This window comes from Microcaecilia unicolor, chromosome 6, assembly GCF_901765095.1.
Source record: "Microcaecilia unicolor chromosome 6, aMicUni1.1, whole genome shotgun sequence".
In the NCBI taxonomy this organism is placed as follows: Eukaryota; Metazoa; Chordata; class Amphibia; order Gymnophiona; family Siphonopidae; genus Microcaecilia; species Microcaecilia unicolor.
Window position 1 is genome coordinate 332,570,896 of NC_044036.1, and position 26,277 is coordinate 332,597,172.

At 47.3% G+C, this 26,277-nt stretch overlaps 1 protein-coding gene across 1 annotated transcript in view; it reads right to left on the reverse strand.

Annotated features, from left to right (window-relative positions):
* Nucleotides 1–455: 455 nt before the first annotated feature.
* The window catches only part of RGS9 (regulator of G protein signaling 9), a 141,854-nt gene continuing 116,032 nt past the window's right edge, over nucleotides 456–26,277 (reverse strand). The window contains 5 exon segments of the mRNA XM_030206520.1: nucleotides 456–725; nucleotides 4,648–5,147; nucleotides 7,204–7,318; nucleotides 23,294–23,295; nucleotides 24,379–24,465. Of these exon segments, the coding sequence (XP_030062380.1) occupies nucleotides 569–725; nucleotides 4,648–5,147; nucleotides 7,204–7,318; nucleotides 23,294–23,295; nucleotides 24,379–24,465 (861 nt within the window). The 3' untranslated portion in view covers nucleotides 456–568.

The window sequence follows — 26,277 nt, forward strand, 5'->3', positions numbered from 1 at the left end:
TGGATCTGTTAGACATCCCTTCTAGGAGAAACCTTTGTTATTATCTGACTTTAACATTAGGCTATCCCACAATAAAAAAAAAATATTAGATTAAAATCAATAATAGAAAAAGTCATTTCCTTTTCGGAGGGCACGTCATTGGAACGCGTCACCTATGAATATGAAAACAAAAGCTTCTTATATGTTGTTCAGGAAGACGTTAAAGACTCGTTTATACGAATGTTAGGTTTAGGCCTATATTAGCAAGTTTTTTTGTTTTGTAAATCTTCTCCTTATTGGTTAGGATTTCTCTCTTGTGAACCGCTGTGAATCTTGTTAGGACCAACGGTCGGTATACAAGACCCAGATAGAATAGAATTTTCCAAAGACGTTCAGGAAAGGGGAAGCCAATTCATAACAGAGAGACTGACTCATGACTGTCACAAAATTTATTAATTCATTACCAGTGTGTTCTGTGCTTCCCTCAGGTGAAAATACTACCTTCCTGACCTTCGTGTTCATAGGCTGAATCAGTGTATAAATCTGGAAAGAAAGCTTCTCTCTCTATCAGTTCCTGGGCTGCTCGTTGCTAGCCAGCCTTCCCTTCCTCTGTGAGATTCTCCCAAGGGCAGATTACTTCCTTCCCCGAGTCTTTAAAAATATGTTCGCCATCCGCCTCTTCCTCCTCTGAGTCGATTGGATAGATTCGACACTCCAGAGGAATGTCCACTTTTATCTGGAAAAAGCTGGGTTTCAAAGTGAAAACTCGTCAGCTGGATGAAACATGGTGTGAAACAATAACAAGTAAATAACTACATTTACATCTGCATATTTTTGGATTTAGTCCGGCCCTGTCCGCCAATAGCTCAAGGTGAGTTACATTCAGGTACAGTAGGCTTCCTCTGTTTTTTGTTACATTTCTACCCTGCCCTTTCCCACTCATGGCAGGCTCAATGCGGCTTACATGGGGCAATGGAGGGTTAAGCGACTTGCCCAGAGTCACAAGGAGCTGCCTGTGCCTGAAGTGGGAATCGAACTCAGTTCCTCAGTTCCCCAGGACCAAAGTCCACCACCCTAACCACTAGGCCACTCCTCTTCCACTGTTGCTACTATTTGAGATTCTACATGAAATGTTGCTATTCCACTAGCAACATTCCATGTAGAAGTCGACCCTTGCAGATCACCAATGTGTGGCCGCGCAGGCTTCTGCGCAGGACATCAGACTCACAGAAGCAGAAGCCTGCGCAGCCTTCTACATGGAATGTTGCTAGTGGAATAGCAACATTCCATGTAGAATCTCCAATAGTATCTATTTTATTTTTGTTACATTTGTACCCCGTGCTTTCCCACTCATGGCAGGCTCAATGCGGCTTACATGGGGCAATGGAGGGTTAAGTGACTTGCCCAGAGTCACAAGGAGCTGCCTGTGCCTGAAGTTGGAATCGAACTCAGTTCCTCAGGATCAAAGTCCACCACCCTAACCACTAGGCCACTCCTCCACTCCGCACTTTCTCCAGAGTGCTTACAGGATAAATTGGTGCTTGAAGCATTGGAGGGTGAAGTGACTTCCCCAAGATCAGAAGGATCAGTAGCAGGTTTTGAATCCTATTTCTTAGCCCACTGCTCTAACCAGTAACCTTCTCCTCTTATGCATATCTCCACTTCAGGAATCAGGCAAACGCTTGGCTCTTCTCCCAAGCCACATTTACACAGGTCACTTAAGAACATAAGCGTTGCCATACTGGGACAGACCGAAGGTCCATCAAGCCCAGCATCCTGTTTCCAACAGTGGCCAATCCAGATTACAAGTACCTGGATCCCAAAACAGTACAATACATTTTATGTAGCTTATCCTAGAAATAAGCAGTGGATTTTCCCCAAGTCCATCTTAATAATGGCTTACGGACTTTTCTTTTAGGAAGTTAGCCAAACCTTTTTTAAACCCCGCTAAGCTAACTCCTTTTACCACATTCTCTGGCACACCTAGCCAGTCAGGTTTTCATGGTTACCAGAATGAATATGCATGAGACAAATTTGCATATTGTAGAGACCCATTATATACAAATCTCTCTCATGCATATTCATTGTGGTAATCCTGGAAAGGTGAGCCTCTAGGACAGGGTTGAGAACACTGCTGTAAATTACATACTAAGGTATCACACTTAGGCACGTGCATTTATGCCTGCTATTGACATGGGGTATGTAGGCTAGCCTAAATGTTGGCATATAAATGCCAACTTATACTAGTATTCTATATAACCAGCTCCGTCGGCGGATGACCCTCTTCTCCTGCCACCCGGCCGGCATCCAGCCTTTGAAGAAAGTCTCTGGGGCGCCTCGCGTCTGCTCTGCTGTGAGGCAGGTTGCCTCGTCACGTCAGCCCTTCCCTCACTATGTCCTGCCCTCTGATGTAACTTCCTATTTCCGCGAGGGCGGGACAGTGTGGAGTGGAGGAGTGGCCTAGTGGTTAGAGCACCAGTCTTGCAATCCAGAGGTGGCCAGTTCAAACCCACTGCTTCTCCTTGTGATCTTGGACAAGTCACTTAACCTTCCATTGCCTCAGGTACAAACTTAGATTGTGAGCCCTCCTGGGACAGAGAAATATCCAGTGTACCTGAATGTAACTCACTACTGAAAAAGGTGTGAACAAAATCCAAATAAATATAACAAAATCTAGGCACCCTTGTGTCATTATAGAATTAGCACTTGTACCCAACTTTTGGCAACTGTTACAGAATTTTCCCTTTGGCCCAATTCAAGAGAGAGATTTGCATGTAGTGGAGGCAGTGCATGCAAACCTTTCACATGAATATTCATTGTGGATATTCTGAATACCTGACTGGCCGAGATGCCTCCAGGACCAGGTTTGGGAACCTCTGCCTTGGCCTTCTATATAGGCTGTCAAATCTGCCAAACTGGGAGACCTACAAAATATATATATATCTCACCTTGAGCTACCAGTGAAAACATGTGGGCTAAATCTCCCACTGAACATTGACCCTTTTGTATTCAGAGTTCAATATCTTATTACTGGCGAGACCCCCTTGAGAGACTTGGTGGAACATCTAGCATGGTCTACGATTAGATGGTCTTGGTTTTCAAATATCCAGTATAAGGTTGTTTTTTTTTTTCTTACTATAAACCTCTCAGAATGTATTGACAGAGGAGTAGAGAATGCAAGATCAACTCTCCAGTGTCTTCGGAAACTGCAGCCCTTGAATTACCTGGGTCTGGGTGAGTCAACTGGCATTTTATTTTCATTGAGTATTGTGAGTGAGTTTGGAGGATTCATTTCAATGTATTAAAGAGTAGTAATGTCTCTTTCTTGAAAGTATATATGGTAAATATATAAGATGACAAATCACTAATATATATCACAGTAGATTTGCCAATCTGACTTCAAAATATAGTAACATAGTAACATAGTAGATGACGGCAGAAAAAAGACCAGCACGGTCCATCCAGTCTGCCCAACAAGACAACTCATGTGTGCTTCTTTTTGTGTATACCCTACTTTGATTTGTACCTGTGCTCTTCAGGGCACAGACCGTATAAGTCTGTCCAGCACTATCCCCGCCTCCCAACCACCAGCCCCGCCTCCCAACCACCGGCTCTGGCACAGACCGTATAAGTCTGCCCAGCACTATCCCCGCCTCCCAACCACCAGCCCCGCCTCCCAACCACCGGCTCTGGCACAGACCGTATAAGTCTGCCCAGCACTATCCCCGCCTCCCAACCTCCAGCCTCGCCTCCCACTACCGGCTCTGCTATCCAATCTCGGTTAAGCTCCTGAGGATCCATTCCTTCTGAACAACAATAAATATGCATGTACTAAATTTGCATGCACTGCCTCCGTTTCTTTCTCATGCATATGCTTCGTGGGTGTCCTGAAAACCTGACTGGCTGGGTGTGTTCTACAAGGGCTGGGTTGAGAACCCCTCAGTAAGATCCAAGAATTCAATATCCATTACATCAACAGACGCAATGAAGGGTGCTATCAAACTTACAAAACAGTCAGTATGAAAAATAAAAAGCAAACCAACAGGGAAATGTTTGTATTCTACCTTTGCCCCACTAGATTCTTTTTAGGTTCAAGTTGACCCAACCTCTCTTTGACCATGGGCCTTTCTTTGCTGCTACCTGGGATATTTTTCCCTTATTTTATAGCTCACCCTAGCACCACCTATTGCAGTGATGGTCCTTGACCAGGAGCCACAGACCATAACTCCCTTTGTAACTCAATATGCATGCAGCCTCGCTTCCACCAGTAGGAGTCACTATTGAGCAAAGGTGGGGGCCCCCTCCTTTGCAGACACTAGGAATGTTGACTCTGTGGCATTCCCAGGTGGACTAAGGCAATGATTTTCAACCCAGTCCCCAGGGACCATTTGACCTGTCGGGTTTTCAGGATGTCCACAATGAATATGACCGAGAAAGATTTGCATACCAAGAAGGCAGTGCATGCAAATCTATCTCATGCATATTCATTATGGATATCCTGAAAGCCTGACTGGCCAGGTGGTTTCACTAAAACTCAGCTAGAACACGCTGAGATTGGACTCTCACACAGTCTATAAAATGTTAAAACCGATCAATCCAAGAACTTAACTTGCAGGAAATTTGAGACCCATGACGTTTTGCACAGTATGCTGGAAAGGGAAGTCTTACTTCGACACTCTTTTGGATGTCTGCTGCAGTTGCTGCTCTCGGTCATTTAACGGCTGAACCTTCCCATGGTTCACAGTAGGGCACTTTGGCGAAAGCGTTGCGAAGACTGGAGAGCTGGCGCATCCTCGTTTCAAGAGCTTGCTAAAAGACAAAGTCATCCGGGACTTTGGCGACGGTCTAGCATCCACAGGCATGCAGAGCTGGCCGCACGTGCTGGAGCTGGATTCCACCGAGATGTCTGTGCTTTCGGCAGTGGATGGAAGCTGGCTTGAACTCGTACCGTTTCCTTCCCACTTCCTCTCCACGACTGGGGTGCTGTCTATGGCTACGTTAATAGGTGAGGGGCAGGCAGCGCTGTTTGGCAGGGTGACATGTCCAGGAGACGGAGAAGAAAAGTTGTTTGGGGCATGGCAGGCTAGGAGGCAGCTTGAAGGAGATGGAGGAATGCTGGCACCAGTATACACAGTCAAGTGGGGCACAGGAGCTGTAAAATGGCACAGCTGTAGGGAAAGGAGAGGAGATACTTTAAAAACAAGAGCAAAACCTGTCAGGCAAGGGAGACATGAGGCAGAGAAAAAGAGTCCAGGCTGCTGACTGGCAGCAAATAGAACTGTCTGAGGCATTTAACACTAGGTTAACACACGATAACCTAGGCTTCTGCACAACCACGATAAAGCATTTTGCGATATTTTTCCTGTTTACGCATGCTAAATCATGCGTTACTGAATTTTTATTTTTATTTTTTTTTAAATTTTATTTATAAAATTTTAACAATCTTTACACGATAAACATGTATTGCAAAAACATTGAAAAATATTGAATACAAATTAATAAAGTAACAAGTTAAAGAAAAATATATTTTAAATCAAATTCTTCAATTCTTTAGACCACTAAAATAAGAGGGGGGGGGGGGGGATTAAGATAATAGGAGATCAAAAAGTAACTAATGAAACAAATTGTAGCAAATGGCCTGGCCTATATTCCCATTATATTTCTTTAAATAATCAGTCATATTACATATTAGATGACGGCAGAAAAAGACCTGCACGGTCCATCCAGTCTGCCCAACAAGATAAACTCATATGTGCTACTTCTTGTGTATACCTTACCTTGATTTGTATCTGTCTTTTTCAGGGCACAGACCGTATAAGTCTGCCCAGCACTATCCCCGCCTCCCAACCACCAGCTCCGCCTCCCACCACCGGCTCTGGCACAGACCGTATAAGTCTGCCCAGCACTATCCCCGCCTCCCAACCACCAGCCCCGCCTCCCACCACCGGCTCTGCCACCCAATCTCGGCTAAGCTTCTCAGGATCCATTCCCTCGGAACAGGATTCCTTTATGTTTATCCCATGCATGTTTGAATTCCATTACCGTTTTCCTCTCCACCACCTCCCATAATTTACGCACATAAATTATAGAACACTGTAACTTATGCCCACCGCAAGCTGCACTTATGCCCACCTATTCACACCTGCCACTGACTGGCATAAGTGTGCTAACCAGGGGCGTAGCTACGTGGGGCCACGGGGCATGGGCCCCCGTGGATTTTGCCCTGGCCCCCCCTGCCAACGACCCTCTCGACCCCCCTCCCGCCGCCAACCCTCCTCCGCCGCCGCCGGCGGGCATCCCCGCCGGTGGGGGAGCCCAACCCCCGCCAGCTGAGGTCCCCCTCTTCCAGTGCAAGGCCTCGCTCTGTCTCCACGAGTGTGATGCCCCGCACGTTGTACGTGCAGTCAGTTGTCCTTCTTTTACTCTTTTGGCTTAACGGATAGCTTTTTCACCTCTAAAAATGTTTTAAGATGCTCCTGTTCAAAGAAAACATATTTATTACCCATAAATTTAACCAAACATTTGGGGACCCCCGCCAGCCAAACCAGAGGCCACGAAGCCCTGTGTCTGCTCCTCCCCAGACTCTGAGTGGGGGGGGGCCCGGTTCCAGAGTTTTCTCTCTCCTGCTCCTGTCGGGACGCGATCACCCGGATCCCGTCAGGAGCAGGAGAGAGACAGACCCTGGCACCGAGCCCCCCCCCCCTTGGAGGCCGGGCCCAGGAGAATCTTGCCTCCTCTCCTCCCCCGTCCCTCCTTCTCAGCGGCACTTAACCAGTTAGTGCCACTGATCATCACCCCAGACCGCTAAATTCAAAGCCGGCTATTTTGTAGGCGGTCTGGGGGTGGAGTCAGCATGTATGTGTTTAAATGCCGATATTCACCGCTAAACCATCTAAGTTCAGTGGCCAAATTGGACCACATAAAAGTCAGTTCTATCTTTATGTGGTGTCACTTAGGTGGTTAAGTGCTAAGTAGCGCACTGAACCACACATGAGAGAGCCTGCCACATTAGCTCAGATATTCAATGCCGATGCCTGGACGTAGCCAAGCACTGAATATCCAGGAATAATCTCTGCAGCAACTAATAAGATGCTCATCGCCCCTGGTAATATCGACCCCCAGATTCCTAAGACTGAAATTCCAAATGCCCAGGAAAGTTTTGGAAAATGGTGTTTCTAAGCCTCCCGTTTTGAGCTGACTCCTACGGTCTAGCTTGCTCAGAACCTGGGTGATGTCCACTGTATTCGCCGCCTCTTTTGCTCGCGCCTGTTCCTCCTGTTGCCTCAAGATCACAGGGCTGGGGCTGGACCGGCGATGGCGGCGCATGAAAGGGAAGTTACTGAAAGACAGAACAGCAAAAGTATAAAATGGGTTAAGTTATAGAGTGGTCGTCAGGCAGAGAACCAGTCTGGATTTCAGGTGAACCTGGACGTATGCAAATTAACCCCGTGCAGTGCTGTAATATTAAGCAGTGGTTCCCAGACGTGGTCCTGGAGGCACCCCAGCCAGTCAAGTTTTTAGGATATCTACAATGAATATTCATGAGCTAGATTTGCATGCAGTGAGATATTGAGATTGCACTGGACCCGTGGGAATTATACCGTCAAGCGGCTTTCAGTAAGTTTTATCATTCTCAGCCCCTAAAAATTGCATGGAATGGAATCATCGCATACAACTTCTACAGTAAAATAGAAACTAAAGGCAATTGCAAGTGCAAATGATAATTGGTGCCAATTAACATTAATTTAAGCCAGTAATTGGCTGTTAACTCCAATTAGGAGCCAATTATTAAATAAAGTTGTGTGTGTGTTATCTTGAGTGTGCACTCTAGGCATGAATTTCAGTGCACAAGTTTATAGAATCCAGAGGATGCTGTACGATTGTGCACTCAGTTAATGCAAAATTTGTGAGCTCCTGGTTTTCGTTCTGAATTGTGCTTCATTTTGGGGGGAAGGGATATTAGTGTTTAAGGTTTTGGAAAGCCCTTCCTGCCTTTACTCATCTGAGTAAACCTGATCCACATTAGGACATCATGCAGGCGTCACACTGACTCGCATAAAGTATAAATATTTCACGGGCGCCTTCAGAGACCACTGTGGGGAAGACTGTTAAAAGCAAGGCTGTAATGAAAGGTGCAGCCTCCCTCCTCCCTCGTTCTCCTTGTCAATAAAAGAATAAACTACACTTGTATGAAAACAAGGAAACCTAGAAATACACTAAAAAAGGGAAAACAGCTGAGCCATGACGGAGGCGGGTGGAGAGTTTGCATGATCTTTCCAGTAGATGCAAAACCAACATTGCCAACAGCGTAGGAGATATATGTTTATTGTATCTTGATTAATCGCTTTTTTTAACACATAAGTCAAAGCGATGTATCTAAAATAAAGGATAGATAATATCTAATTGAAAAGAACGGCATTAAAAAATAGGAAACAGTCCTTTCACACAAAGAGCAATCAGCCAAAAACACAAAATTCCAACTACTATATACCCACTTTGTCCTACTGCCATAAACAAAAAAATATATAATTTCCAATTGTATTTTTTTAATATATAGATCTTTATTAAACTACACAATACGAAAATAGGCACTAAAAATAGAACAATACAATACAGGGCCACCGAGAGGGGGGTAGGGGGAGCAAAATTCCCTGGGGTCTGTCACTCTCCTGCTCTAATTGGGAACCGGTCCTGGTGCACTGGAGCAGGTGAGAGACAGACTACAGCACCAGCCGGGGAAGAGCAGACGCACTGACATAGGGGGCGGGGGTTCCCCCATGTCAGTGAGTCCGTGTATCTGCTCCTCCCCAGTCTCCAAGGGGGGCCCGGAATCTGGATCTGAGAGTGAGTGAGGGGCAGCAGTGGCATCTGCGTCAATGTTGGGCCTGGTGGCTGCATCCTTAGTGTGGGTCAAGGGGCTCAGCAACTATGTCCTGGTTGGGGGGGGGGTGGGTGCTTGGCTGCTGTGTCCTGAGTGGGGGGGCCAGCGGAGGCAGCCCTGCCCTGGGCCCAGCTCTGACTCTTGGTGGCCCTGATACAATGTGGCAAGTTTCACACCTCCCCCACCCCAATCCCATCCAAGAAAATACAGAACAATCGGACCAGACCGCACATGTTGATTCTTCATGGTGATCGGATCCCACAATCATAACGAACCCAACAGTAGCACCCCTCTCCCCCCCCCCCCCAAAAAAAAAAGTACTTCAAGTTATAGGTTCAACGGAATTGTATTTTATTTTTACTGTTCAACAATTTTTATTGATGACGATTCAAACAAACAACAAAGAAATACAGGAACTAAACCAAACAAAAATGCAAATGTCCAAGCAAAACAGTCCATCATCAATCATTTTGACATTAAGGGCTGAAACCCTTCCTCCCTCCCAACCCTCCCCCAACCTAACCAAAGATAAAGAACAGAATAGTTAAATGATTATAAAATAAAAAGAAATCACCCTACTACCAATAGATGACGGCAGAAAAAGACCTGCATGTTCCATCCAGTCTGCCCAAGACAAACTCATATGTGTATACCTTACCTTGAATTTGTACCTGTCCTTTTCAGGGCACAGACCATATAAGTCTGCCCAGCAGTATTTCCCGCCTCCCAACCACCAGTCCCGCCTCCCATCACCGGCTCTGGTACAGACCGTATAAGTCTGCCCTCCCCTATCCTCGCCTCCCAACCACCACCCCCTCTTCCCCCCACCTGCTCCGCCACCCAATTTCAGCTAAGCTTGTAGCTGTAAGGGTCTGTACTCTTATGACCCTCTACCTAAGAAAATGCAAGTTATACACAATACAAAAAAAAAACAGGAAAGTCCTCAACCTGGAGCACCAACCAGAGCACCCAACAGATTTAAAACATGACTACGAGCTCAAGGGGCCAAAGAGTGAATATACTGCCCCCAAACTGCATAAAATTGACGTCGAGTTTTAAAGGTTAGTTGCGTGGCTCTAAGCTCCAGCAAGAGCAATGCATGGAGTCTATTCCTCCAATGCCAATAGTGCGGAGCAGCAGACTTAGTCCAATTCTGCAAAATACACTTCTTCTCCACTATACCCATAGACTATGGGGTGTAATTGGCCCCTCAAGTAAGCCAATCACACAAATGCTGCAACATGCAGGCCATATTATATAACTTGAAATCTGGCAAGCCTAAGCCCCCCCCCCCCCCATGCCAATTACCCACCAAAAATTGAAATTTGATTCAAGCCCCCCCCCCCCCCCAAACAAAAGCTAGTCTACTGAGAGAATCCAAATCTTTTGAGGTAAGATATAGAGGAAGGGTTTGCAAATAATACAACCCTTTGGGGAAAATGACCATAGGAAAAACATTTATAAGTCCCATCAAAGATAACGGAAAACTAGACGATTGTTGCAATTTGCTTGTAGTAAAAGAGAACAAGCAAAATATGTTGGGAGCTGCACAAAATTGAATAGGTGAAGGAATCAAAAGCTCTTCGCAAAGGACAATCCAGCACCCCTCAAGCCGCCACATCCACATTAATCGGTAGGACCTCAGATTTTAAAACGAAATCCAGAGAAATCTCCAAATTCCACAAGAACATCCATAAGGGAAGGCAAAGAAGACCCAGGGTTACAAATAAAAGCCAAATGAGGCACAGATTATTGCAATGGGAGCGGTTCTCTAGGTCGTCAGCCTTGGCCTCCAACTTTACCAGCCGCCTGCGCATCTCCTCCAGCAGAATTGCTTCCACCACCACGGTGTCTTCCACATTACTCACGCACTGCTGCAGATGGTCTAAAACTAAGTGAAAGCCATCAGGCTTCTGCCCTATCGTACAGGGCATGCAGCTTTTTGTCAAGGGGGCTTCCACTGCTGCTGTTACCTCCGCCATAATTTTGGTTGACCACGTGCAAGTAACTGAGGAGCTGATCAGGGCCTGCACGTCCGCTATCTTTCCCTTAAGCGCCTTGTTCCGCTCCGTCATCCTCCATGGAGGTTTAGCTGTCATGTGAGCAGGGACTGTCTCTTCATGTTCAAGTGTACAGCGCTGCGTACGTCTAGTAGCGCTTTAGAAATGATAAGTAGTAGTAGTAGTAGTAGTTAAGGGCTCCTTACTCAGCGCCACAAAATAACCCTCCAAAGAAGAATCAGATCTTAGGACGGAAGGATCTCTCTATTTCTAAAAGCAATCAGTGAGATATCGTAGCTGCAATGAAGTACTGAATGGGAGGGAGGGCAGAAGCTCTGCAAATTAGCATCTGCTCACCAGCATGGTATCACGTGATTTCCACCCCCCCCCCCCCCCCCCGTATTTTATTTTTTAAAGCCAGGGTGTGAGAGGTGCCATAGGGAGGGGGTTGGGGATAATGGGGATTGTTTGTTCTTTCTCACCGCCTTTGGGGGCTATCAGATCACAAGCTCCCAAGGGCATTGCTGAGGGGAATTTTTCTTTTTCTTCTGTGTATGGGAGGGAGGGAGGGAGTTATAGGGTTTCAATGGTAGGCATTTATTGGTAGACATCGAGACTGTATTATCTCTAGATATGTGATGTGAAATGATATTCCCGTGTATATAATTGTTATTCTATGAGTTGGATGACGGGGGGTGGTTTGGGGGAAGGAGGAGGGGTTAGGGGAGGGGATGGAAGGGAAAGGGGGAGGGGAGAAGGGAGTTTGAAAAATGTAGTAGATTGGTCTGGAATAGATTTGGGTTGTTTCGTCACAATGCTGTTATTTGTGCACAAAACTGTATTGTTTTGATTTGTGTGAAAACTCAATAAACCGTTTAAACATAAAGCCAGGGAAGAATTTATTCCCTCCCACTTCCTCATCTTTCCTTCCTCTCAGAAGTTGATCAAGATCTGACTGTCACCTGAGGATGGCGCCATAGCAAGAACTTAGAACAAACTGTCCTTTCTAACTGGAAGTTCTCACTATGATCAGCGGGGCCAGTGCTATGACTCCTCCACCCACCCCCCTTACCCACTGTCCGTCTTCCTAAAATTCCCCTGTCCATTTCTGTGGAGCAACTGGACTTCTGATCCTGCAGGTGGAACTGAAGCCTGGCCTTGGGGATGAGGGGTGGTTAGAAGTAACACTAAAGGCTATGGGATTGGGTACCAGGTTTTGAATGCTTGGCAAAGAATTTAGAAGATTATATTAAAACAGAGGTAATCATGATGACAGACACAACTGAGTACAGAGCTCCCAGTTTCTAACACAGGCCAGAAATAGCTCCGCTCCTGACCGCCTTTCCAGGCTTTGATATGTGATATTATTTATAATAGCTGTAAATGTGATGTTAAGTGTGACCAGCTGCTGCATGTCCTCGCCTTGACCCCTCAGTAGCGTGTCATTCTTAAGTTCCGAGATGTCTATTTGTATCCTCTTTGAGTTCAGGTTGAATTCGGCACTGGGGAGACTATGACTGACGTCAAGCAGCCTCCAATTGACCCATCTGTATACATTAACGTCCACCGCAGAACCCAGGGCCTCACCAACACCAATGTGCTTGTAACCTGTGTCTGTCCTGTTCCTCTAACCTTTATTCCTAAAGCATTCTGGGATCTGTAGTCCTTCTCTTCATTCCATCAAGACAATAAGACGCAGAAACCTTTTGGGTGTCAGATATCAACAAAGCAAGAACCGGAAGAAAAATGTCACCATGTTCTCGATGAACTCCGCCACAAAAAGACATTTTCATTAATTATTAAAATAGTGCAATTTATCCCTGGTGCACAACTGAGGTGGTGGAAATGAAAACGGTAACGGAATTCAAACATGCGTGGGATAAGCATAAAGGATTCCTGTGCCGAAGGAATGGATCCTCAGGAGCTTAGTCAAGATCGGGAGGCGGGGCTGGTGGTTGGGAGGCGGGGATAGGGCTGGGCAGACTTATACGGTCTGTGCCAGAGCCGGTGGTGGGAAGCGGGACTGGTGGTTGGGAGGCGGGGATAGTGCTGGACAGACTTGCACGGTCTGTGCCAGAGCCGGGGTTGGGAGGCAGGACAGACTTGTACGGTCTGTGCCAGAGCCGGGGTTGGGAGGCAGGGCTGGGGAGGTGAGGATAGTGCTGGGCAGACTTATACGGTCTGTGCCTGTGCCAGAGCCGGTGGGTGGGAGGTGGGGCTGGTGGTTGGGAGGCGGGGATAGTGCGGGGCAGACTTATACGGTCTGTGACCTGAAGAGCATAGGTACAAATCAAAGTAGGGTATACACAAAAAGCAGCAAATATGAGTTATCTTGTTGGGCAGACTGGATGGACCGTGCAGGTCTTTTTCTGCCGTCATCTACTGTGTTACTATGTTACTATGTAACTGAAGATGAGGCTTCAGGCACATGGCAGGAGGAACAGAAAGAGCTTTCACAACAATCTCGTTTACTTTTTCCGACTCTTTCCCACTATTCTCCTAAGCAAGCAAAGGATCCCTCACCAGCTGTTCTGTCGTAGAGTAAGTCCCTGGCATGAAAGCCCCCCCCCCCCCCTTCTCTCTGTCTCCATAGTTCTCCCTAGTGAAAACCTTTCCTTCCTTTTGATTTTGGTTTTTTTTTTTTTTAATAAATTTCAAATGCGTAAACAAGCATAGCAACTTGTACAGAAAAGAACCATCCAGATATCAACTACTTTGAAGATTAATATTAAAAAAAAAATCAACTGAAGTGTGACTACAGTCCTCAAAATTAAGAACATTCCAAGAGTATAAGAGAGATTAAGGCAATTACAGTCCTACAAAAGAAAGGAAAAAGCCGCAAGGCTAACCTGTAAACCCCAATTAATATTACTAGGGCATCTAGCATGAAGGAGAGAGTTAGTTCCCACCGCCAGGTAGCCAGATGAGAAGAGATAAAAAGAATATATTTAATAGAGTTGTAAGTAATTCTATACCTGCTAATAAATTTAAGAAAAAAATACACCCCCACCCCACAACTGGAGAATACCCGAATACAGCAAAAGAAACTGTTAACTTTTTGTATCTGTCTCTCTACCGGAGATGGCGAACGCCTCTACGGTACTATGTAAGCCACATTGAGCCTGCAAATAGGTGGGAAAATGTGGGATACAAATGTAACAAATAAATAAAGTTCTTTTTTGAGTTTCCTATGATACATCAGGAAAAGTACAAATTTTACAGTTCAGAAATAACTTATCGTGATGTCTAAAGAAAAGTCTTAATACCTAATCCCTATCCGAAAGTAATGCAAATACCGCAATCAAAATAGCCAACATAGTAACATACATAGTAACATAGTAGATGACGGCAGAAAAAGACCTGCACGGTCCATCCAGTCTGCCCAACAAGATAACTCATATTTGCTGCTTTTTGTGTATACCCTACTTTGATTTGTACCTGTGCTCTTCAGGGCACAGACCGTATAAGTCTGCCCAGCACTATCCCTGCCTCCCAACCACCAGCCCCACCTCCCAACCACCGGCTCTGGCACAGACTGTATAAGTCTGCCCAGCACTATCCTCACCTCCCAACCATCAGCCCTGCCTCCCAACCACCGGCTCTGGTACAGACCGTACAAGTCTGTCCAGCACTATCCCCGCCTCCCAACCACCAGTTCCGCTGCCCACCACCGGCTCTGGCACAGACCGTACAAGTCTGTCCAGCACTATCCCTGCCTCCCAACCACCAGCCCCGCCTCCCGATCCTGACTAAGCTCCTGAGGATCCATTCCTTCAGCACAGGATTCCTTTATGCTTATCCCACGCATGTTTGAATTCCGTTACCGTTTTCATTTCCACCACCTCCGCGGGAGGGCATTCCAAGCATCCACTACTCTCTCCGTGAAAAAATACTTCCTGACATTTTTCTTGAGTCTGCCCCCCCTTCAATCTCATTTCATGACATCAATGACATTGTATCAGATGAGTCAAGAAATGCAGTTAATTCCATCGTATCCATTTGCAAACCAGTTTACTGTGGTTGAGTACCCTGTCTAGTTTGAGGCAAATAATAGGCCGTTATCGAAGGAGGTCATTTTTCATCAGGAACTAGAAGAACCTCTAAGAGGTATCTTTTCAACATCTCATGAGGAGAAACAGCAGGTATCCTAGGAAAATTCAAAATCTGCAGGTTTAACTGATGAGGCACATTGTCCAGAGCTTCCACCTTAAGTCTCAATGACAAAAGATCTTTAATAGAAGAACTGGGAAACCTGGAGAGATTCTATTAACTGCTCCGACTTATCCAAATTAATGGAAGGCATAACGGCCAGCCAGCTAGTTGACTACATAGATACATTCTCCATACTTCACTACTCCCAATCAGGCTTCAGGATTCACTACAACACAGAAACGGCGCTGATCACACTACTAGCGAAAATCAAAAAAGAAATCTCAATGGGAAAAACATCCTCCTATTACAGTTTGACCTGTCCAGCGCATTCAACATGGTTGACCACCACATCCTACAAAGAATACTCGATGAAACTGGCATCGGAGGAAAGATGCTCCACAATCTCTTCCCCATGGGAAGCAGACTGCAGGGTCCCCTGGGGCTCACCACTCTCTCCAATACTATTCAATCTAATGATGGTACCCCTTGCTCGATCACTGTCCAAACAAGGCTACAACCCCTTCATATATGCCGATGATGTAACAATTTTCATTCCTTTCGAGAAGAATCTGTCAGGAATTACCACCAAGATCTTGGACAGCATAAACACCATGGAAACCTGGGCCTCAGCATTCAAACTAAAACTGAACAGGGAAAAAACACATTACCTAATACTAACACCACCATACAACAGAACTCTTCACAAACATCAACGCCATGGGAACACCCATTCCAACAGCAGACAAACTAAAAATTCTAGGAGTTACCATTGACCGCAACCTATCCTTCGATGACCAAGTTACAAACACCACTAAGAAAATGTTCCACACTATGTGTAAACTCAAGCATATAAACAACTATCTCCCCAGAGATGTATTCCGCACACTTGTCCAAACCATGGTCCTCTCCCATGTAGACTACTGCAATGGAATCTACACAGGATGCAAGGAACAAACATTAAAGAGACTACAAACAGCACAAAACACAGCAGCTAGACTTATATTCGGAAAAACGATCTGAAAGAGCAAGACCACTACTCCAAAACTTACACTGGCTACCTATCAAAGCACACATATTCTTCATGGTATGCACCCTGGTCCACAGAATAATCTTCAGCCTTGCTCCAGAATATATGGCTGGCTTGATAGATCTACCACCATGCAGTGCAAACAAGAACACAAGATCCTATCTAACTCTTCATTATCCCAAATGTCAATCTAAGATACAAATCTACACATACAACCAGCTTCACGTACGTCTGCACCAAAAACTGGAACTCTCTACTGAAAGACCTAAAAGGAATGAACAAATACCTAACATACATATTGAGTTGTCATTGCACGTAGCATACCATGCCATACTTTGTATTGTCGTTCAAATATTTTTACTGCTCTAGTTGCCTCCTGCTCATGTTTGATCTATTCTTACTGTACACCGTCTTGAGTGAATTCCTTCAAAAAGGCGGTAAATAAATCCTAATTAATAATAAATACCAAAAACAACTGAAAGCTCATCTCTTCAGGAAATTCCTGTCCAACGAAATCAGATAGCTAAGGAGATCCTGGCCACCACAACACATCAGTGGTGCTCCTAGGTCGGCTGCCACCCGGGGCGGATCACCGCTGTGCACCCCCCCCCCCCCCGGTGCAGCGGCGTCCCCCCCCCCCCCCCAGAATGACACCCCCCTCCCCGGTGCATCAAGCCCCCCCCCCCCCGGGTGTATTCTTGGCTGCTGGAGGGTGCAAAGAGCAGGAAGTAACCTGTTCCGGGGCAGAGGGAGCAGGGAACCAGCGGAGCCGACAGGCGCACGGCTGCTCTCTGCACCTTCCAGCAGCGTGCACCCGCGCCGGACCGTCCCCATCGCCCCACCCTTGCTACGTCACTGCAACACATCACATGATCACAGACAACTGAACTAGGCCAGCAATGATCCTCACAACCTTATACTGTCTACCTAAGTTAATTGTAAGCCACATTGAACTTACCACTAGGTTAGGAAATGTGAGGTACAAATGCAGAAAATAAATAATAAATGAAATAAAATCCAACTGAGTCTTAGCCAAAGTATCTTCTTGGATCATTTGCTGTTAGCAAACTCTCAAATTGTCTGACTTTAGATGCCAGAGAATTAACGTGTGGTAGTTTATTCAAATCAGTCTGAGCTTCCCAAATTGATTCAAGTGTTATAACAGAGGGTCTCACCGATAGGGAGGCCAGAAAAGAAAGCGGCAAATTTAAAGTCAAAGTGCAATCTACATCGGAGCAGGGGCGTAGCCAGACAACAGATTTTGAGTGGGCCTAGGCAAGAAGTGGGTGGGCACCAAGTGTTTCCCCCCCTTCACCACCACCCAAAAAATATCTCAGCTGGCAGAAAACGCTTCTTTCCATCTTGGCAGTCTGCAGCAGGCATGCACTGAAAACTGAGCACGCGCAGGTGCCGGTATTGTAGAGAGTAGCGTGGAGAGTAGAGTTACCATCAGGGGGAAGTCTTCAGCTGCTGGAGCTTGGGATCCCCACCAGCTACCACTAAACATGTCATACTGTTGGGTGGGCCTGAACCCTAAGTGGGTGGGCCTTGGCCCATCCAGGCCCACCTGTGGCTACGCCACTGCATCGGAGACTCCTAGGGACTCACTCCACCCTGCAATGGGTTCCAACTCTCCTCCTCCAACACACTCCACAATGTTGATGGCCCTTCCTGGCTCAATGGCTCAACGCTCCACTCTCAAGCCTTCCACCCTTGGCATAGTAACATACTAGATATAGTAGATGATGGCAGATCTGCATGGTCCATCCAGTCTGCCCAACAAGATAAACTCCTAATACATGATATAATAACTTATGCATACGTGATCTTGAGCTTTCCTTGCCATTTTCAGGGCACAGACCATAGAAGTCTGCCCACCACTGGCTTGATTTCCAAGACAGAGCCAAGCTGTTTGTGCTGCCTGTTGAAAGACAGATCAGTGCATGCCATGGCCCTGCAGGAGCTGGCCGTGGCAGAGAACCTTTTGAACAAAAGAACTGGTTTTAGTGTGTTTATTTCCCCCTGACCCGTGAGAGGAACACGCCACCAATTTTTGTCTTCTCAAATAAACTGGTTTATTTGGCTTTTAAACTTTTCTGTGGTTGTGTTATTCACGGTTCCAGGCCCGCCCTCACTCACGCTACTACAGGGTGGCAGATTTGCGCTCAGCGCCGTTACGTAAGAATTTCAAGATTCAACCAAAGACTTCTTTCTTCTCCGGGGCTTCTCTTTATCTACTCCAGTGCCGTGACTGATACTATAAAGTTATTTTTCATGTTTCGCCATGGTCCAAGTGCAACCTTTCCTCCCTTTTCATTTTATCTCTTGTGCTGTTTAACTCTTTCCCTTCCTTTATTGCATGAACTGAACCCCTCCCTTTCCCAATTCCTTCAATGGTATTAGTTGTAACCTAGGACCCTTTCGTGTGCCCTACCTCCTTTTAACCTTTTACTTAATCTTCTTTGTCTTGTAAACCGCTTAGCTATTTTGTAATTTGTGGCGTATTAAATAAAACCGAAATGGGAAATATGCATGAAAAGTTTTCCCTTTTTTCCTTTGTAAAACCCGGTTGACTTCTTGACATAACAGCTGAGGCACATCACCATCAGCTGTAAAAAAGAAAAAAAAAAAACCCGCAACTGCTCAAAGAAATCTCAGCTTCCAGCATCAAAAGCTCGTTTATAGTAGTTTCACTAATAGGCTTATGCAGGAGCTTCTATGTCCCGCACTGGTCTCCTTGGCAATTCCCCCTTGGCATTTGCAGTATCACGACTGCCCACACCATACCACAGTGGATTAGTGAAAGTTTTTAAACTCCCACCAGCGAGCTGCTATATGTTCCAAAATATCACTTCATATGAGTCCCTGAAGCCTAGAACAAACATGACATTTATTTAGTCTTAAAACAAAGTTCTGTTTGGTTATGCATCAAAGTTTTCCTCTGGTGTGAAAAATTGTTCCAGCTGTATTGATGAAAATTCTCCAGTTAATGGCATAAAGTCAAACGCATCGTTCAAGCAATGTTTGCATTGAAGCAAAACTCTGTTAAATGACCACATGTATCCGTTAGCGCTTCCCACAGCCTTTTGGCTCCATGTTAACATGCTGCGTGGGCAAGCACATGGGCTACCTCTGAAGAGTTTCCGGAGGCCTGCCCTGTCCAGAATTTCCGCAGGCACGGGAAGTGGTTTTGCAGATGTTTGCCTTTTAAACAGCCTTTCTGCTGGTCTCTAACAGCTGCAGCCCCTGCATGGGCTTTCAAAGAACATGAGCTCAATGTTGACATTCTGTTGGACTAAATCGCTGACCCCCCCCCCCTCCCCCCGAGGTTGTCCCTTTTCACAATCCTCTGGCTCATGTGAAGTTCGCTCTTGCAGCCCCATCCCAGATGCACCGATGCCACAGCCTGCCTCTTCTTCCCTATTCCTTTCACGCTATGAACATCCAGTCTGTGGTGCAAATCAGAGCTTTGAAGTTGCTAACCTTCCAGCAGAGCTTTGAGTTACTGCACTTTATTTCAAGCGGTGAACAAAGCAACAGATGTGAAAACCTCCAGACTCACCCCCGTCCTTCCTCCTTCCCTTCCTTTCCTAATGACTGAACCCTTTCAGCAACAACAAATTCAGTAAACATCGATAAAACCTTGATGTGAGTCATTGGCGTATTTTACTCTACTACTACTACTATTTAACATTTCTAAAGCGCTACCAGGGTTACGCAGCGCCAGGGCCGGTCAAACCCAGTAAGCAGGGTAAGCACCGCAGGGGGGGGGGCCTGCCTTCAAGGGCGCCGCTGCGGCGCCATACCGCGCCGCCCTTGGTGCTTTAAATCTTTAATTTACCTCAGTTCCAGCAGCCGCGTCATTTGAAAGCCCTGCCCCGTCTCTAGCCTTCCCTCCCTTTGTGAGTTCGTTCCGCAGTCCCGCCTTCTGATGTCATTTCCTAGAGGGCGGGACTCTGAGGGAATGAACTCACGAAGGGAGGGAAGGCTAGAGACGGGGCAGGGCTTTCAAATGACGCGGCTGCTGGAATGGAGGTAAATTAAAGATTTAAAGCACCAAGGGTGCGTGGTATGGCGGGGGATGGGGCGAAGGAGAATCGCTGGACAGGGGCAGGTGGGAGAAGAGAGAAGAGGAGGTGCTGGGGGGGGGCGCGGGCGCCAACTCATAGTCTGCAGGGGGGCACCAGAGACCCTAGGAGCTGCCCTGCGCAGCGCTGTACAATTTAACAAAGAAGGACAGTCCCTGCTCGAAGGAGCTTACAATCTAAGGGACAAAAAGTGCAGTCAATCAAGATTGAGGGCCGTCTAGATTTCCTGGATAGAGGTACAATGGTTAGGTGCCGAAAGCGACATTGAAGAGGTGGGCTTTGAGCAAGGATTTGAAGACGGGTAGGGAGAGTGTTGTCTGGAGCTTGGCTGGTTGAGGAACGTTGTTGTCTGAGAGTTACAGATGATAAACACAAGCGCGACCTCCATCCCTCCCAGGCCCCGATGATCAAAAGTAAACGCAGGCGCTAAGAGACCATTAGCGCCGTACTAGCGCCCGAATTTACCAGGGCAGAATGATCAGAGTGGGTCTAGCGCAACAAATAAAGAGCGTGCCACAGTGGCGTAGCCAGACCTGACTTTTTGGGCGGGCCAGAGCTAACATGGGTGGCACTATGTATATAGGCATGAGTAGTGTTTTCTTGGGATACTACAAAATAATGCCTTAGAATGTTGCCCTGCATCAATAGAAACCACGTAAACCGATATTTGTAAATATAATTGCATTATGCCATATCAAACTTGACCAGACATGTCTACTATAATGGCAAACATCTCAACGCACACGACAGGATCCTGAATTATAATTACAGCAATGACACAATGTATTCAAATTCTGGTAGCACCTCAGTAATAGCAATAAAATCCTGTCACTGCCAGGTACTTTGTGAAGTAACACTAAATCCTGCAAAGAGGCTTCTTAGAGCCTGTACTGCAACCATAACACCCGTTCTAATAACAGCACCTTTAAAAAGGCAGAAGTGATATACAAACAGCAATACACATCCCATTGGGAAAGCCTGACAAGTCGACTCATAGATCCCCCATATAAACCACTTGCCAGCAGAAACTCTCATCTGCTCGTGGTCACATGCAGACCACAGACCAACCCTCATCAATTACAGAATAAAAGAACCAAAAATTAGAAATGTATTGATTTTCTAATTTCTATGTCACACTATCTCTGCAATTTTAAACGGATCACAATTCAACACACATCATTTTAAAACATATTACAAAAACATAAAAACATTCCTTTCCCTACCCCCCCCCATCCATCCCAGCAGCCCAGTATCAATCCTTCCCTTCCCTATCCTACCACCTCCCTGTAGCCTAGCGTCAATCCTGTCCTACTCCCTACCCACCCCCCCATGGCATTAAATATAAAAGACTTTTTTTTTATGTCCTGGACAATGCAGAGCCCACCTCTGCACCAGTCCACCCAGAGAAAACCACATACACTTTTAAAAAAATCTTTAACCTCTAGGCACTGCAGAGACCGTCCCCACCCAAAAAAACCCACCAAAATGAAAGAAATAGACAACTTTTTAAAATTAACCTGCACTATTAAAATTTATTGTTGGTGAATTTCTGGGTGGGGATGGGCTCCTCATTGCCTAGGGCAAAAGAGATATATTTAATGAATATACTTTTTGTTATTGCCCTAGGCAGTGAAGAGTCCACCCCCCACCCAGAAGCCCACCATCAGAGCCATCATTTTTATTACAAGAGTAATCAAAATGCTAGCTGATGGTGGGCTTCTGAGTGGGGGGTGGGCTCTTCACTACCCAGGGCAAAAAAAGGTATATTTTAATCATTAAATATATCTTTTTTTGTCCTAGGCAGTGAAGTGCTTACCCCACCCAGAAGCCCATCACCACCAGCCAGCATTTTGATTTGAGTATAATTACTACATGACATGTTAAAAAAAACTTTTAAAATATATGTATTTATTACCTGGCTTCTGTAGCAGTATTGTGGGGCCACGGGGGAGTGCTGCTACTGTGATCGATTGACTCCCCAAGAGAACCAACTGAAAAAAAAAAATCATAGACCCGGCCGGTAGGCAGGGGAACCAGGCACATGGCACAGACAGGCACAGTGTGGAGGACTAAGGAACCCCATGCGCTGCGACACAGCCAGGCCAGCAGCCTTCCATGCGGCACTGTGTGCAGCGCGACGCCATCTTGCCCGGCATGCCATGTGTACTGCAGGGCCTCGGCAGGGTCCGGGAGGGGGAAGTAGGCAGTGCAGCATGGCGCTTGCAGCTAAGGTTCCCCTTACTAGCGGCGGCGAGACCTTTATATCGAAATTACATGAGCGGTGTGGCGTCGCTGGCTGGGCAGGGCGTAATGCAGGGAACGCTGGCCGAGAAGAGGATCGAGAAGAGCTGCCGGTAAGTGCTGGACTGCCAAAAATAAGCAGGTAGGAGTGGGTGGTGGCTGAGCGGGCTGCTGCCATGACGGCAGACGAAACTAAGGCTGCAGTAGCTGCGCAGCGGCAGAATTGACAAGCGCCTAGAAGATCCTCCTGATTGGAGGATTAGGACAAAGTGGGTGGGCCCTGAACCGAGATTGGGTGGGCCTGGGCCCACCCAGGCCCACCCGTAGCTACGCCCCTGGCGTGCCAGGCCTTAGCGCAGATAGCACGCATATGTAGTCAAGCTCATTTAAATGAGATCCTTTCGTATTCTTCCAAATGATCCGAAAAGAGCGCCCCAAACAAAGGTGCCTTACTGCTGTAAAAAATAAAGTCAGGTCCGAGGCAGGCGTTAGTGTTGGACGAGAGGATTTCCCATGATTCTCAGGCTTCTCTCACGACGCTTTCTGCAATATCTATCGGCTTTGATTGCTTTTGGAAGCAGAAGGAAGCCCGTGCAAGCCTTTGAGCGCCGGGAGAAACAGCAGACATGAAGCACACATTGGCATTCTTGTCCTGTGTCTCAATTTAAAGCGACCATAAACGGTGTGGGACCTAGAGTAACTGATTGGGTAAAAAAAACTGGTTGAATGGTAGGAGACAGACAGGGCCGCCGAGATCCGGGGCCGGGCCCGGGACAAGACCGCCCCCCCCCACCCGAGATTGCGTCGCGCCCCCCCCCCACCCCCACCCGAAGTCGCCGGGCCCCCCCCTCCACCCGCTGCCGGGCCCTCTCTGAACTAACCTGAAGCGCTTTCACCTTTCGGAGCAACCAGCAGCAGCGCAGACCTCTCCTTCCTTCCGTTGCCCCGCCCTCGCGGACGGTACATCAGGCGAGGGCGGGACTGGAAGGAAGGAGAGGTCTCTGCCCTGCTGCTGCTGGTTGCTCCGAAGGTGAAAGCGCTTCAGGTTAGTGCCGGGAGCGACGGCAGGCGGGCCGGGACTGCAGCGGGCGCCGGGCCACCTCCCCAGAGGGTGGTGGTAAATGGAGCTGCTCGAAAGACAAGGATGTCGTCAGTGGAGTACCGCAGGGATCAGTCCTAGGGCCGGCTCTTTTTAACGTCTTTGTGAGCGATATTGCGGAAGGGCTGTCTGGTAAGGGTTTGTCTCTCTGTGGAGGATACCTAAACTCTGCAACAGGGTGGACACCCTGGAGGGTGTGAATGACATGAGGAAGGACCTAGCGAAGCTAGAGGAATGGATCGATATTTGGCACTAAGGTTTAATCCCAAAAAATGCAGTGGTCATGCAACCAGAATTGAACACAATACTCAAGGTGCGGTCGCACCATGGAGCGATACAACGGCATTATAACATCCTCACACCTGTTTTCCATACCTTTCCTAATAATGCCCAACATTCTATTCGCTTTCCTAGCCGCAGCAGCACACTGAGCAGAAAGTTTCAGTGTATTATCGACGACGACACCCAGATCCCTTTCTTGCTCCGTAACTCCTAACGTGGAACCTTGCATGACGTAGCTATAATTCGGGGGGGGGGGGGGGGGTTCCCACATGCATCACCTTGCACTTGCTCACATTAAACGTCATCTGCCATTTAGCCGCCTAGTCTCCCAGTCTAGTAAGGTCCTTCTGTAATTTGGGTAAAGCACTGTTTTAGCCACAGAAATGCTTTGGAAAAATCACCCGCCAAATTATTACCAAGTAACTATGGATTAGAAGGAGCCTGTTTGAGCTCCAAGAATCCTATTAAAGACATTATTCCCCTGTCATTGCACAAAGCATGTTTTATTACATAGAGACCTTATTCACAGTCTTTTTGCCAGGTCACGTGTGTGTGTGTGTGTGTGTGTGTGTGTTGTGTGTGTGTGTGTGTGTACACAATGTGCAACCTGCAATTATAAGCTGTAAAACTTGCCTTTTTTTGGTCTCTTGAGGGTGTATAGCCTTAAACAGCATTTCCTTGTATATTGGAGACTTTAAATAGCGAGCATAAGAATCCTACTGGGAGCAAAACAGAAAGAAGTTGTTAAACACTGAGATCAATTGAGACTAATGAGACAGCAGTTTCTACAAAGGAGACGCTCACTTAAGCTACACAGAGCTGGCCACAGATGTCCCTCACTCAGTAAGACAAAAATGAGAACAGTTATATTGCAGCTTGGTGGAACACCTCTCCTCCGGGTGGGTTACCATATGTCCGGATTTACCCGGACATGTCCTCTTTTTGAGGACATGTCCGGGCGTTCGGACGGATTTTGCCAGTCCGCCTGATTGTCCGGATTTCTGGACAAACGGGCGGGCGGGTGGGGCGGCGGGCCTATCATAGCCTCCCTTCCCTTACTTACTATCTACTGCCCTAGTGGTCTAGTGACCTCTTCGGGGCAGGAAAGAGCCCCCTCTTTCCTGCCCGGAGCGCTGCCCTTGCCTGCATCCTGTTGCTTGTGACGGTCTAGGGATTCAAAATGGCTGCCGAGAGTTGAAGCGGCCTCGCCCCGAAGAGGTCACTAGACCACCAGAACAGTAGATAGTAAGGGGGGGGGGAGATGACGGGGGGGGCAGGGGAGGGGAATAAGTGACGGGGCGGGGCAAGGATGCAAAAGGGGCGGGGGTGAGGCAGGGGGCGGGACATGTGGCCTCTTTTTGAGAGGACAAAATATGGTAACCCTACTCCCGGACACTTCTGTGGCTCAGACGCTTAAGCACGACCACCTCTGGGGCCATTTTGTGAAATTTCAAAGAGAATGTATATCGGAGTGTGCGCACAATTCCGTCCTCGAGGGCCACAGACAGAACAGGTTTTCAGAATGTCTGTAATGATTAATCTCTACTGGCTTACAGACAATTATTTACTTGCTCTGTGTCAAAAAGTTGGGCCCTGCTTAACCCCTTTTGCTCTAGCATCTTACTAACTGCGTCACAGCAGGGGCGTAGCTACGTGGGGCCATGGGGTGCATGGCCCCCACAGATTACACCCTGGGCCCCTCTACATTTGCCCTCCCCTCCGCCGTCGCCGCCCACCCCGCCAGCGCATCAGGTACCTTGTTTGCTGGCGGGGGTCACCAAACCCCGCCAGCCGAAGAGTTTTCTTCAGCGCCGGTCAACTCCGGCGCCTTCGTTGTGGGATCATCTGTTTCTGACGCCTTACATCCTGCACCATGCATGTAGCCCCGTGCAGGACGTAAGGCGTCAGAAACAGATGATCCCACAACGAAGGCGCCAGAGTCGACCGGCGCTGAAAAAGACTCTTCGGCTGGCGGGAATTGGGGACCCCCAACAGCAAACAAGGTAACTGATGCGGTGGCGGGGCGGCTGGAGGCGGGGGGAGGTTTGCGGTTGCGGCGGCGGGGTCTAAAGTGGCGGGGAGGGCGGCGGCGGGAGGAGGCAGCTAAACAGTGCCTCCCCCCCCCCCACCTCGGGCTCTGTCCCCCCCTCCCGCCGAGGTCTGGCTACGCCCCTGCATCACAGGTCTTCCAGTATATTTGATTATGTCGTGTTTTGGTTCCTCAGTGCCCTTGTTAATTCCCTTGTTACAATTTATATTTGTTTTCTTTTATACTGTTCTTATATGCTGTTACATACGTAAAAATTCTCAATAAAATGTTTTAATGGGCAGTCAGAGCCAATATTCAGCAGTACTGCCCGGTAAAGTGCCACTGCGTATCAGCAGCTGGACAGCCCCAAGCGATTTAAATGGGCCGCAGCCTCTCCGGCCCACTTAGATTGTTCTGAATATTGGCCAGAGTGTACCTAAATCACTTAGGGGGCTCTTACGGAGCGGCGGTAAGCAGGCTTACCAATCGCTCTTTCAGG